This window comes from Lepidothrix coronata, unplaced genomic scaffold (assembly GCF_001604755.1).
Source record: "Lepidothrix coronata isolate B3197 unplaced genomic scaffold, Lepidothrix_coronata-1.0 Scaffold1, whole genome shotgun sequence".
Taxonomy (NCBI): domain Eukaryota; kingdom Metazoa; phylum Chordata; class Aves; order Passeriformes; family Pipridae; genus Lepidothrix; species Lepidothrix coronata.
Genome location: NW_016690181.1, coordinates 10,974,824 through 10,988,545, shown reverse-complemented (window position 1 = coordinate 10,988,545; position 13,722 = coordinate 10,974,824). Strand labels below are relative to the sequence as shown.

Sequence of the window (13,722 nt, the reverse complement as noted above, 5' to 3'; positions counted from 1 at the left end):
CAGATTAAGGTGGCATTTCTTTGAAATCTGAGTATGATTTCTCTTCTCATCCCAGCACTTGCACAAAAGGCAAATGGAAATGTGTTCGGAAATCAAGGTGTTCCTCAACTTGTAACCTTTATGGAGAAGGCCACATCACCACTTTTGATGGACAGCGTTTTGTGTTTGATGGCAACTGTGAATACATATTAGCTACGGTAACCTGCTTCCTACTGGTCATTTTGGCAGTATCTTAGCATCAAGAAATAGCTTGATTTAAATGACTAATGAAAACATGATAGGATACATCAATAACCAATAGAGCACTTTGGATCTTTAAAGCCACTTAATGATTTTTTGTATAATCTGTTTATTTCAGTGCTTAAGATGAAAATATTTTACTTCTCAAAAAACCAGCTTTTTAATGCAATATTAACCAATTTTAGATTTAATAACGTGTAAATAGTCACTGATATATATGTATTCCGTACCAGACAACTATATATTTTAGGGAAGTGATGTCAGTTTGACAACCAAAGCAGAGGTCATCACCTCCCAAAACAGGCAGAATCACTCAGGACATTTTAAGCTTTCTTTATTTCCTTATGCTTTTATATTTTGAATTGGAAGACTCCAGACACTGAATCTATGGGGGTTTTATGCTTTTTGTTGTTTGGTTTGGTTTTTTTAGGATGGCTGCAGTATTAATAGACCTGTTTCCTCTTTCAAAATTGTTACTGAGAATGTCATCTGTGGGATATCAGGAGTTACATGCTCCAGATCCATCAGCATTTACCTTGGGGTAAGCCCTTCCTTCTCCCATTATCCAGCTGAATAGTTATTTTAAGACCATGTTTACTTTATTTTGGAAGCTTTAACTGTATCTTAGAAGAGATGTCTTCTAAGTGAAATTATGTGCTAAACCTACAGCTTTGGTTTTAGTAGGAAATGCCATAGATTGTTTTTTTTCCAGTTCTCATGTTGTGTTTAATTCTCCAAGGTTCTCACTTATGTAGAAGCCAGAAAATCTTGCATTTTACTTATCAGTGAATTGCTTGATCAAAAGATACCGACTTCCTGCCCCTCCCCACCTCTCTCTGCCAAACTCAGAAAAATAATAGTATAAAATTGAGGAATTCTCATCGTGGGTGATGAGCAAAAGCTATCAAAATTTCTCTGAGTCCAGATAATATCTGAAATTAAAAATATATCCAGATTTTTCCTGAGATATATCTACGAAACTAGACTAATGAGTAGTTATCCTCATTTCTACTGCAATGTGACAGCTTCTGGAACTGTATAAGTTTTACTGTTCTCAGTTTAATTGGACAGTAGTGCCCAGTAGTATCAGCTCGTCTTAGGATCCTTCAGTATCTGACAGAGAGAAAAATATGAAGAGATGAGATTTTATCCCAAGGAGCAAGCACTACGAAAAGTACACATTTGCCACACTGCTGACTAAATACTGGCAGTTCCAGTTGGTCAGTGCTGTGGTGAAAAAGTTTATTTGCTTAGGATTCCGTTTCATAAATGCACTCCAAACAAACCTTCCTTCTGATTATCTAGACATGGAAACACTGCAGTATGACAGGAGTAAAGTTGGCAAAGTGCACACAAAAGTGGGAGATGGCTAAAGGCCTCAGGACAGAGAGCTATAGCCCCTGTTACTTTTTAACTGTCCTTAGAAAAACATGAAAACATACTTCCTCTACTCTATTGGCCATATGTAGATGATGATATTATTTCCACCAAATGTGGAGTGCTAGCACACCTAACAATAACACCTAACAATGACAGATATTTTTGTTTCCTGTGAAGATTTGCATATGCATACAAAATAATTCCAAGGAGGTAAAAAAACCTGTAAAATTGATAACAGAATGTTTTGTGGTGGAAGGGACCTTTAAAGGTCATCTGGTCCAACACCCCTGCAATGAGCGGGCATATCTTCAACCAGATCAGGTTGTTCAGAGAAAGCCCTGTCCAACCTGACATTGAATGTTTTTAGGGATAGGGCATCTACCACCAAGCTTGTCCAGGTTCCTCTGAGTGGCATCCCATCCTTCACATCAGGTGTGTGAACGGCACCACTCAGCTTGGTGTCATCTGCAAATTTGCTGAGAGTGCATTTGATCCCACTATCTGTGTCACTGATGAAGATATTAAACTGTACTGGGGGACACCACTCCTTACTGAGCTCCGTCTGGACTTGGACCTATTGATTACTACCCTCTAGATGTGATCATCCAACCAATCACTTACCCACCAAACAGTCCACCTAAATCTATACCTCTCCAATTTAGAGAGGAGGATGTTCTGGAGGAGGACCCTGTCAAAGGCTTTACTGAAGTCCAGATAAGTGACATCTGTAGCTGTTCCCTTGTCTGCTTATGTAGTCATTCTGCCATAGAAGGCCACTCAGGCAAGATCTGCTCTTGGTGAAGCTGTGCTGATTGTCTCAAATCACCTCCCTGTCCTCTATGTGCCTTAACATAGCTTCTGGGAGGATCTGCTCCATGATCTTTCCAGACACAGTGGTGATGCTGTCAGGTTGGTTCCTCCCAGGGTCCTCCTTTCTACCCTTTTAAAAAATGGGTGCAATGTTTCCCTTTTTTCTGACTGCCAGGACTTTTGAAAAATGAGTGGAAATGTGAAGATAGTCTGTAATAGTATCACAGGTTCTGATCTTTAGCAGTGTGACACAGAGTAAGGAAAATACTGAAACCTGATAAGTTATAATTTCTAGATAAATTTTCTTCCAGAATTTGACAATCATACTGAGAGATGAAACCTTCACTATTTCTGGGGAAAATCCTAGTGTACAATATCATGTGAAAAAGAACGCCCTTCACCTGATGTTTGATATCATTATCCCAGGAAAATACAACATGACCCTTATTTGGAATAAGCACATGAACTTCTTCATCAAGATTTCCAGAGGAACAGAGGTATGGCAGAATAACTTCCTCAGTAAGGTGTCCTTCAATTCAGATTGAACTGCACATTTAATTGCAGTTGCCTTGACTCCCTATGATGGCAAAAGTTCTTCAGAAAAGCTACTAGCAATTCATTTTCGTCTTTATCTCCAAAACAGCAGAGATTTTCACTAGAGCCTGATTTTTAAGTGATTTCTGTACTGCATTCAGGAAATTTTTGAGCTAAATGTTTGTATTCTATAGAACTGCATGGTTGAATTTGATCTCTAAATGATGACAGTTTACAGTTTAGAAGACACATTCCTCCAGTGACGAACAGAACCTCCTGCACAAGAAGCTAAGACTGTCTGACAGAGTATTTGTAGATGACATTCACTCCTAAAGCACAGGAAACCATCAGTAATCAAAAGGGAAGGTGAGTAATTGTAACTTGCTGAACTGACACTGCTGCTTTCATTTATTCTAGGAAACTATATGCGGTTTGTGTGGGAACTATAATGGCAATATGAAGGATGATTTTGAAACTCGAAGCAAGTATGTGGCATCAAATGAATTGGAATTTGTCAATTCTTGGAAAGAGAATCCTCTCTGTGGGGATGTATACTTTGTAGTGGATCCCTGTAGCAAGAACCCTTATCGTAAAGCATGGGCAGAAAAGACATGTTCTGTCATCAATGGCGAGGTTTTTTCTGCCTGTCACAATAAGGTAAGAATTTATTTGCTCCTCCTTTTGCTTACAGGCATGATGTGCATTCTTCCAAAGTGCTCACACTCTCCCAGGCGATTTTCTGTTTCTGAAAGTATTTCAATAAAATACATATAAAATGTTTTATACCTCACATTTATGTTGATTTTCATCCTTTCTTATTTGCACTTCACCAGCCCTTTTATAAGCGCAAAAGCTAAGTGTGGTATTAACTGATTACTAGAACTACGAGTGTGAAAAAGACTTAAGAATCAAAAATTAGTCTGTTGGTGATACCTGATCAATGCACTCTTACTCTTTTGAAACCATTTAGTCTTTGTTATAAAATCAAACTAAAGAAAGTCCTGAAAACTCGTGTTCTCATCAGTAAGTCAACACTGTTACTTCGATGGTCCATTCAAGAACAAGATACCATCAACCCTCCTATTTGTTTTAAGTTGTCCACTTTGTGGAAATGAAAATATCACAAGGGAGCAGGCCTTCTGAAGGGAAATCCCCTATTTTTCGGTGAATCCTCCATTTTCAGGAGGTGAAAACAAGTGAAAAATGGGGATAATGCTGCAGTGTTTATGTATGTACAGAGGCTGTACAGCTGATGAACTTAGATACTTATGCCTAAGTGGATGTGGGGATTTGAGGAGGTTTTTTAGCTAACTATACATAACATGTTCAGTACCAGTATAAATTTAGAAATACATATAAGGCAAAACATCATCAGTTTCTGTTGTTGATGTGGAGATACCTGAGTCTGGCTAAAAAGAGCTGTATGATGTGGGGTTGTAATTGCTTTGACAAGTGTTCAGATGAAATACTAGTTATTCTTAGTGGAACATGTACTGCCTAGCCCAGGAAAAATCATCTTCTCAACAAATTGGCACAAAATAATCTTAGAAGATTCATTCCTTCATTTTCCAATGCAGGTGAATCGGATGCCCTATTATGAGGCCTGTGTTCGAGACTCTTGTGGGTGTGACACTGGAGGGGACTGTGAATGCATGTGTGATGCCATTGCAGTCTATGCCATGGCATGTTTAGAGAAAGGTATCTGCATTGACTGGAGGACCCCTGAGTTCTGTCGTAAGTTCCTTTAAGTTCTCCTTAAACAAGTTTAAGACATTATTATTGTTACTGTGGGTATATTCATATGACAACGGAAGAAAATTATTAATAAGCACCTCAAAGGTTGCATTTTCTCTGTGGGCAAATAGTTGACTTCAGTCACCTAGATTTTGAAATCTGTACTTTTCATTTGTGCTAAATTAAACAAATTATTATAGCTCTTTTTACCATGGAGTAATGAGAGAGAAAATAATGTGGTCACAGAAAGCAAACTGTTTCTTCTGCTGCCACGGTGTAGTGCACTGTCAATTTGCCAGCAGAGAAAGCATGAAATTGTAAAAAAATATATTTCATTTTAGCTATGATGAAAGCACCTTCTGTGTGGATGTCAGGGAAAGGAAGACAGCTGTGTTGGCTGGAACACTGTAAAACAGGAAAAAGATATCAAGGTGTTCCAGAACACTGTGTATAGAAGAAAAAAAAGTATGACCCTCTTATGAGTCAATGCTAGAGTTGTCATCTTTGATGGTTTCTTTTCCACATTTTACTATATTGTGCATTAAAAATTGTCAAAATGCTTGCATACTGCTTTTGCAAAAAAGAAACTGACTTCACTGAGTTAAAATATAAATTTACTTCAGAAACTAATAACTTCAGTGATTTTTTTTTTTTTTTTTTATTAATTTTGTCCTCCCTTTAGTACTTTAAAAATACCATGCCATTAAGTAAAAAAAAAAATCTGATTTCTGTCTTGCTTTTACCTTTTTTAGCTGTCTACTGTGAGTACTACAATTCTCACAAAAGAACAGGAGTTGACAGTGCTTATTCCTCTGACTACAATGATGACAAATGCACCTGGCATTACAGGCCTTGTAATTGCCCAAATCAAAACTACAAATATGTCAACATTGAAGGTAATAAGCTATACTACTCTAAACCAGGAAACAGTAACATAATAATTATTTTCAATGCTGTTTTCTAAATCAGTCATACCACAGTTAAATAATAGTAATCTAATTGATGCTATCTTTGAAGCAGTTTTACTAATCCTTCCCTTACTACTACAGTTTTAAAACACATAATCAACTCAGGAGCTGTACTACAGTTAGCTTTATGTTGAGCTCAGCCTATCTGGAAGAGAAATTCTGACTTGCACCAAATCAAAAGAATACACTGTACTTGGGGATGAAAACATGTGGAGAGAGCAGTTAATATTTTTATTAAACAAATGGATATAGCTGGAGAAACCAAAAAAATTCCTACATAGACAGATGCTCTTTCTGAGGGTGACACTGGAAATACTTACCTGAATAGATGATGTTGCAACTGATACTATTTTTTAATAGCAGAGATGTAATATATTAGGTGATAAATAGAATAAATTAAATGCCTTTTTCTGAGAAATGTAAAACAAACTTCCCTTTCTTCAGGTTGTTACAACTGCTCTCATGATGAATACTTTGACCATGAAGAGAACAGGTGCATGCCATGTGGTAAGCAGCATCTCTTTCTCTACAGTAATTGGAAAATAGTATAGACTCACAGAATATATTTTTCCTAGTACCTCTCAATAAATGAGTGTTCATCTGAGCATAACTTTCTTTCAAAATAATCCCATTACTGCTTGGTAAATAAAGAAATGAAAAGAACTAATTAAAAACAGGATTAGGGTAGGCAATGCTATAATAAAGAAGCTGGATGAACCTGACTGATTTTAGTTAGCAACACTAGACGTTATGTTCATGTATGTGAGTACTTTTCAAAAGGTGGCTCTTTCAGAAAGTGTATTGCTGTTCTGGTCTGTGTGAGGGACAGTACCAGCAAAGCTGTGAGTCTCAGAAATATTTAACTTTTTTCATTGAAAAAGAGAACATTTAGAAGAAGATTAGACTTAGCTAATGGACTCTACTTAGCAAATCTCTTTAAGTTAATTTAAAAAGAAAATCTCTAAAGATTTATTGCCATATCATTTACTTCTGTGAAAACCTATCTTATTAAATAATGTTTTAGATAGACTCAAGCTGCACAGTTTGGATTTGAAAAACTTCAGGAGAATTTTTTTCATGTTACAGAATTCTAACTTGTGTAACCAGAATCTTGGCTGCTGATCTCATTTACATACAAAGCCACATTCCATTACCCCTGAAAAGTGAAGTGCCCTTAAGCATAAAAGTCAAAAGAAAGACATAAAAAACTTACTAGTGTTCATTATTATTTTGAGATGTATTGATTTCTTTGTACTCAAGTCCTTCCGTGTGAATGTTACCACTGAAATATGTAATATTAAACACTTTCAGGAATCCTTCACTAATTAACACAATCCTTTGAATCCAATCTGAAATTTGCCTTATTTGGAATATTTTAATATGCTTTTATTCACAAACTTAACCTGTTCTACCTTTACACAACAGGAGAAGAAAGCACTAGCACCACACTTGAAACATCTTCACCTTCACCAGGTTAGTTTACACAGTTGACCCAACCAATATTTACATACTGATATTATGTCCTGATAAGTGTTTACAAAGTCAGTGATATCTTTTTTTGCATTTTATAGTAGCATCACCAGTTTCACGTGCATAAGATGCAATGATGAAAAATGACCTGGTATCATAATATGCTGGGCTGCATCAAAAGCAGCGTGGCCAGCAGGCCAAGGGAGGTGATTCTGCCCCTCTGCTTTGATTAGAGCCCACCTGGAGTGCTGTGCAGTTCTGTTCCAGACAGTGGAGGGACAGAAAGATGATCAGAGGGCTGTAACACCTCTCCTATGAGGAAGGGCTGAGAGGCCTGGCGTTGTTTGGCCTGGGGAAGACAAGGCTCCAGTGAGACCTCATTGCAGCTTTTCAGTACTTGAACGGGGCTTATAAGAAAGATAGACACAGACTTTTTAGTAGGGCCTGTTGTGATGGGACAAGGGGTAATGGTTTTAAACTAGAAGAGAGTAGATTAAGAGTAGATATAAGGAAGAAATTGTTTATTATGAGGGTGGTAAAACATTGGAAGAGGTTACCCAAAGAGGCTGTAGATGCCACATCCCTGGAAATGTTCAAGAGCAGGTTAGACTGGGCTTTGAGTAACCTGATCTAGTTGAAGATGTCCCTGCTCACTGCAGAGTGACTGATGATATAACACTTCAACAATTTAAGAAGGTCTTCATGGAAATGTATGACTGACTATACCAAATCCCTATAGCCTGATATAGGAAAGGAACCTATATACAATGATCTTAAATTTGTTAGAAATTCCATTAATTTCCTTGAAGACAGATGGTATTGGAAAATATTACACTGTGGGTTGTGTGGATAATAAAATACTATTCCATTTCTGCTGATATGCACAAATATTTAAGCCCAATTCACTTCAAATGAAGAAAAAGGTATAAAGCTTCTGCATGAATACCTGTTTAATGTATTCACTGCACATAATAGCAAAGGAAGCAATGGATAACTGCTCTCAAAAGCTTCATCTAAAAGGCTTCACCTGAAATGTGTTAATAGTAGTTACCACTAATAGTTATAAAAACAGTGTTTATACTTAAAAAAATTCAATTCATATAGGTACATTATAAATAGATAATTGAGGACTATTTCTTATCCTTTCCTTTTGATTTTTTTCTCTTAGTAACAACAGTGCAGCCTAAAGTAACAGGAAGCTCTGCTGCAAGCACCCTACCAACAGTACCTAGTGCTTCTGCAACTGCTGTATCAACTGAGATTACAAATCCAACAATAACTGCAAAAACTACAGTTCCGAGAACTTCACCCATACAACCTTTTGTCACAACGAAGTCAACAACTGGTAGGTTTTTAGCGTTACTGTCTAAAATAAATTACAGTAAGCTCACTCTATACATAAGCTTTCCTTCCTAGGAAAGAATAGCAAACTCATACAACATCCAAGCATTAGACTCCAAATCGTGAGGTAGGCAAAACAGGCTTCCAGAAAGGAGTTTGTAAGCCAGAAATGTTCAGAAGTGTAGATCAAAAGTGCGTGGAAAGATAAAAGATATAGACACTAGGTTAAAAACATAACCAAAAGTCGCTTGTTTGACTCATCTGAGAAGCACATTAGTTCTATAAGCAGTGAGCCAGCCCAGATCCAGTTAGATTTATTAGCTCAGCTTCAGCTTCTTTTCCACAGTTGATTCAGTTATGCAGCCATATTCAAGGAGCAACCAGTCTATTAACTCTGAATAATGTAAGCAAGCCCAAAGCAGAATCACACAGGTATTAGTGTAGCAGCTTTGTCTAGGTTTCTAGAGTCCTGCTCTCAGGAGGATAACTCTGCTAACATAAATTACTTTCTGATTCTATGGCTTATGGAGACTCATTTAGCCTCACACCAACATGCACTTCGGCTAATTAACCATCTTGGACCCTGGCTATCAGGGAAAGCAGAGTTAAAAAGAGGTCCCAAAGGATTCAAAAACTGACATTATGACAGATAATTTGGACACTGAGACAAGGAAGTCCTATAGTATAATGTTACTTAACTTTTTAATATGAATTACAGAAAGCTGAAACTGGGACTGATTTGGAACATAATAGTAGCCAATGAAATTGTGATTTAGGCAAAGCCCATACAGACTGTAGTCAATAAGTGACAACAAAGCTAACTTCTTAGAAAAATTATATTAAGAAAAAAAATCTAGTACAGGAAAAATACAGAAACTGAGAACAAAGACAGACACGAGACAATAGAAAACAAATATAAGTACAGAAATATTTGACAAGCTTTTGAGAACGAGTGCAACAACAATGCTGAAAATAGTCAAAAGATCAAGGTGAAAAAGGGTCTCTAAAATATGGGTATTTTCTTCATAATTTATCTATTTTTAATTATTCTATGAATTGATTACTCACACTGTACTATTTACCTTTACCCCAAAAGAACATACAACATCAATTTCTACCACACTGAACATGACTACAACCATCACTACTCCTTCCATAACTACCACAACAAAGAGAACCATGACCACTATACCAAGGTCTACACCTACTGCCTCATCAACCGCTGCTTCAACAGAGACAGAACAAGTACGGTTCACCTCACCATCCTTCAAGACCACTATCAAAAAGGAAATGACAACCTCCTCATTGCCTACTCAAACCCCGTCTCAGACCATAACTTTCAGTGAGCCTAAACTAACAACAGCAGGTAAAATATAACTTTTGGGTATCTGCCAGATGACACCATCACTCACAAGACATATGTCAATGTATTACTTAGTCAAAAAACCCCAAGCATTCTTACTAGTGGTCTTAACATTGCAAATAGATAGGAAAGGACAAGGATAACTGAAGAAGCATGATTAAAATGAAAATTTGTCTTGCCAATGGAGCAAGCATTTGACATCCAGATATGATCTTAAACCTAACATTTCTCTTCCAACATTTCCTCCAAATTTAGACAAAATCTCTCATGTCTCAAGGCAAGTTCTTGAAAACCCGCAGACCACAGAATATATATTCTCCCTGGCCAATGTAACAAGTACTCCCAACAATAAATATTAAAAGGATTTTTTTTTTTCTGTCTGGCACTCAATATACCAACAAGGACAGTCTCCTCTGAGACTGTACGGCAACATGAATTACTGGGTTAGCAACTGACACCAGAGGTTGGGACGGTGTGTGGTGGGAATTCTGCTGTAGTGGGAGGGCTGGTGTACACTCTCTCCCAGTCCATGTGTCTCCCACAAAGTACTGTTGGGGTGCATACATCTGGGGCTCCTTGTGCCAGCAATTACAGCTTCGTCTAGGAACCTTTCCAGCCATTACTAATATTCATTCTTACTTAACTTACCTTACAGGCAGTGAGGAAACCCAAACAACCACTCTGCACCAACCAGAAGGTAAGAGGGAGTAGACTGATGCCCTTAGCGTAAGGCTCTGCTTCACTTCCCCCAGCTTTTCCAGGTGATATTCTTGCCCAATCTGGAATGCCTGGGAGAGGAAACATGCATATCAAGAGAGACTGTTTTCTGAGGAGCTTCAGAAAAAGGCAGAGGGTGCTGAATTGTCAGAGGGCACACTTCAGGCCCAGTTTTGCCCCATATTTTTTGAGGGGAGATAAGTTGGCCTATTTTTCCCTCTTGCCCAGTAAGACTCAGTGAGGTCTAGTTCTGTCTTTCTTACTCCTACCCCATACTGTGGGGGTTCTGCCTGGGAATTGTCTACCTCCTTTGCCTTCCCTTGCCCTGCCACCTCCAATCAACTTGTGCTTTTCTCTCTGTAGTTGTCACCCACATAAGAACATTGACACAGCCTGTGCAGCATCTTGTCTCTCAGACACAGACCACCCCTGCCACGTCCACCAGCAGCACCTCTGTCCCAAGAGAGACCAGTCCTGCCACCAGCCCAGGAGTTCCACTGGCAAGGACATCTCCAAGCCCGATCTCTTTGCCTGCCACCTCAGCCTCATCTGCTTCTTCCCTCTCCTCAACTGGGTCCTCGACATGGCTGGGAACATCACATCCTGGTAAGGCTCCCTCCTGCCCTTCCTGCTGCTCTGTCTGCTTCTTCCAGATCCCACCATTCTCTATTAGGCAGCCTGTGTCCCACACAGGCCTCAGTTTTAGTATTGTACCCAATTCCCACTGTTAATCCCGTGGGATACCAGCAGGTTATAGGACTGACCAACACATGACCCTGACTGCATCCTCCTCCCTTGCCAATTCTGGAACTGTAGAAGTCACCCAACTTCTCATCAAATCAGCAACCTGTGCTTTCCTCCCAACAGCCTTCACCCATAAAAAGTCAACGGAGCCACACACTGAGCAACCTCTGACCACACAGAAGACCACAGCTGCCACCTCCATCAGCAGCACCTCCAAGACCTCTGTCTCCACAGAGACCAGCCCACCAAGCAGCACAGAACTCCCTCTGACAACAACATCTGCAAATCCCAGCTCTCCACCTGCCCCCAGCAGCCCACTCAGCACCCGGCTGCCATCTGCTCCCACTTCCACAGTTTCCTCCACAGCAGCTCCAAGCACCAGCCCCAGGCCTACACCTACAACCCTGAGGCCCAAGCCCTCTTCCCCCATGACAACTGCTCCACAAGAGTCTCTTGCAGCAGAGTCCTCTGCACCCACCACAGCCAAAACCAGCACAGTGCCATCTCCTGCTCCATCTCCCTCCTCAACTGTGTCCTCAACGTTGCTGAGCTCCTCACAGCCTGGTAAGGTTTCCTGTTACATGTCCTGCTGCTCACAGAATCACAGAATTCTTAGCATTGGAAGGGGCATCTGGACATCATTACTTACCTACCAAGAAGGGGTCTCTTAGTGCAGGTTACACTGCAATTCATTCTGGTGGGTTTTGAATGTCTCCAGAGAGGGAGATTTCACAATCTCCCTGGGGAGCCTGTTCCACTGCTCTGCCACCCTCAACATAATGGAGTTGTTCCTCAGATTGAGTGGAATTTCTTGTGCTTTACTCCATGGCCATTGCTTCTTGTCCAGTCAGTGGGCACCACTGAAAGAGTCTGCCACCATGCTCTTGAAACCTGCCTTTGAGATATTTGTATACAGTGATGAGATCCTCTCTCAGCCTTCTCTTCTGTGGACTCAACAGGTCCAGCTCCCCAAGTCTCTCCACTGATCATCTTTGTATCCCTCCTCTGGACCTCTCCTGCCTGCTTTTCCCAGCTCACTCCATCACTCCCTCCCTTTGTTACTCATTCCATCCCTCTATCCCTCCCTTCTTTCTCTCCTTCCCTGTATCCTTCCATATGAGAACCAGATCTCAGTTGCACATTTCTTTGCATGCTTGGCTATCTATTCCCACTCCCTTTGGCCAGCCTAGTTTCTGGCATAGTCCTGGGCCTGTGCAATAACTCTGCTTGGGGTGGAGCCAGTTTCTGTTCCTAGCAGGGTTCCTGATGCTGTGTTTTAGATGCAGGTCTGAGCCAGTATTGATGGCACACAAGTGCTTTAGAGATTGCCGAGGAGTGCTAGCACAGCATCCAGGCCTTCTCTGTTTCTCCTTCTGCCACTCGGGGAGTGGGCAAGGGGTGGCCATGAGGTCCCTCGAGGACACAGCCAGCATAGCCCAAAGCCAGTGGCCAAAGAGACACTCCATACCACAGAAAGTCACGCTGAGCAGTGCAATGGAGGGGCAGGACACTTTTTCAAAAGTAGCCATTGCTTGGAGACTGGCTGGGCATTGGCCAGCAGAGTGAGGCAGTGAGTGACTGCTTTTGCACCTCGTGAGTGGGTCTTGGTTAATTTTTCCTTTAGTTTCTTCACTTCTAAAAACTGTCTCTCTCTCCAGACACACTTGTGTACCCTTGCTTTGGCCTCTTCACTTCTCCCCCCATGTCTGATGAGGGCAAGTGAGTGGCTGGGTAGGCATATTGCATCCAGCCAGGTCACCCCACACACATTGACCCTGACAGGATCTAAGCAGGAAATGGAGGCTTCAGAAAGGACCCAGAAGCCCAATCTTCCGTGTTGGACAAAAGGTCTCAGTGTGATATGGTGCTGCTTTTCTTACCCAATGTATTAGCCCAAGGCTTCTGCCCACCTCCCTTGTCTTACCCTCTGCCCTCGTCCTCAGCTGACCTGTGCTTTCCTCCCAACAGCCTTCACCCATAAAAAGTCAACCGTGCCACACATTGAGCCAACTCTGACCACGCAGAAGACCACAGCCGCCACCTCCATCAGCAGCACCTCCAAGACCTCTGTTTCAACAGAAACCAGCCCACCAAGCAGCACAGAACTCTCTCTGACATCTGCAAATCCCAGCTCTCCACCTGCCCCCAGCAGCCCACTCAGCACTCGGCTGCCATCTGCTCCCACTTCCACAGTCTATTCCACAGCAGCTCCAAGCACCAGCCCCAGGCCTACACCTACAACCCTGAGGCCCAAGCCCTCATTTCCAATGACAAGTACTCCACAAGAGTCTCCTGCAGCAGAGTCCTCTGCACCCACCACAGCCAAAACCAGCACAGTGCCATCTCCTGCCCCTTCTCCCTCCTCAACTGTGTCTTCAACAATGCTGAGCTCCACACAGCCTGGTAAGGCTCCTCCTACCT

General features: G+C 40.9%; 1 protein-coding gene across 1 annotated transcript in view; it reads left to right on the top strand.

The window, feature by feature from the left end:
* Positions 1 to 13,722, top strand: part of MUC6 (mucin 6, oligomeric mucus/gel-forming) — a 41,301-nt gene that overhangs the window by 16,829 nt on the left and 10,750 nt on the right. Inside the window, exons 17-30 of the mRNA XM_017806546.1 lie at positions 56 to 197; positions 671 to 781; positions 2,742 to 2,927; positions 3,382 to 3,621; positions 4,542 to 4,698; positions 5,451 to 5,594; positions 6,111 to 6,173; positions 7,092 to 7,139; positions 8,305 to 8,481; positions 9,574 to 9,843; positions 10,496 to 10,537; positions 10,921 to 11,163; positions 11,425 to 11,865; positions 13,270 to 13,704. Of these exons, the coding sequence (XP_017662035.1) occupies positions 56 to 197; positions 671 to 781; positions 2,742 to 2,927; positions 3,382 to 3,621; positions 4,542 to 4,698; positions 5,451 to 5,594; positions 6,111 to 6,173; positions 7,092 to 7,139; positions 8,305 to 8,481; positions 9,574 to 9,843; positions 10,496 to 10,537; positions 10,921 to 11,163; positions 11,425 to 11,865; positions 13,270 to 13,704 (2,699 nt within the window). The remainder of the gene's footprint in view (positions 1 to 55; positions 198 to 670; positions 782 to 2,741; positions 2,928 to 3,381; positions 3,622 to 4,541; positions 4,699 to 5,450; positions 5,595 to 6,110; positions 6,174 to 7,091; positions 7,140 to 8,304; positions 8,482 to 9,573; positions 9,844 to 10,495; positions 10,538 to 10,920; positions 11,164 to 11,424; positions 11,866 to 13,269; positions 13,705 to 13,722) is intronic.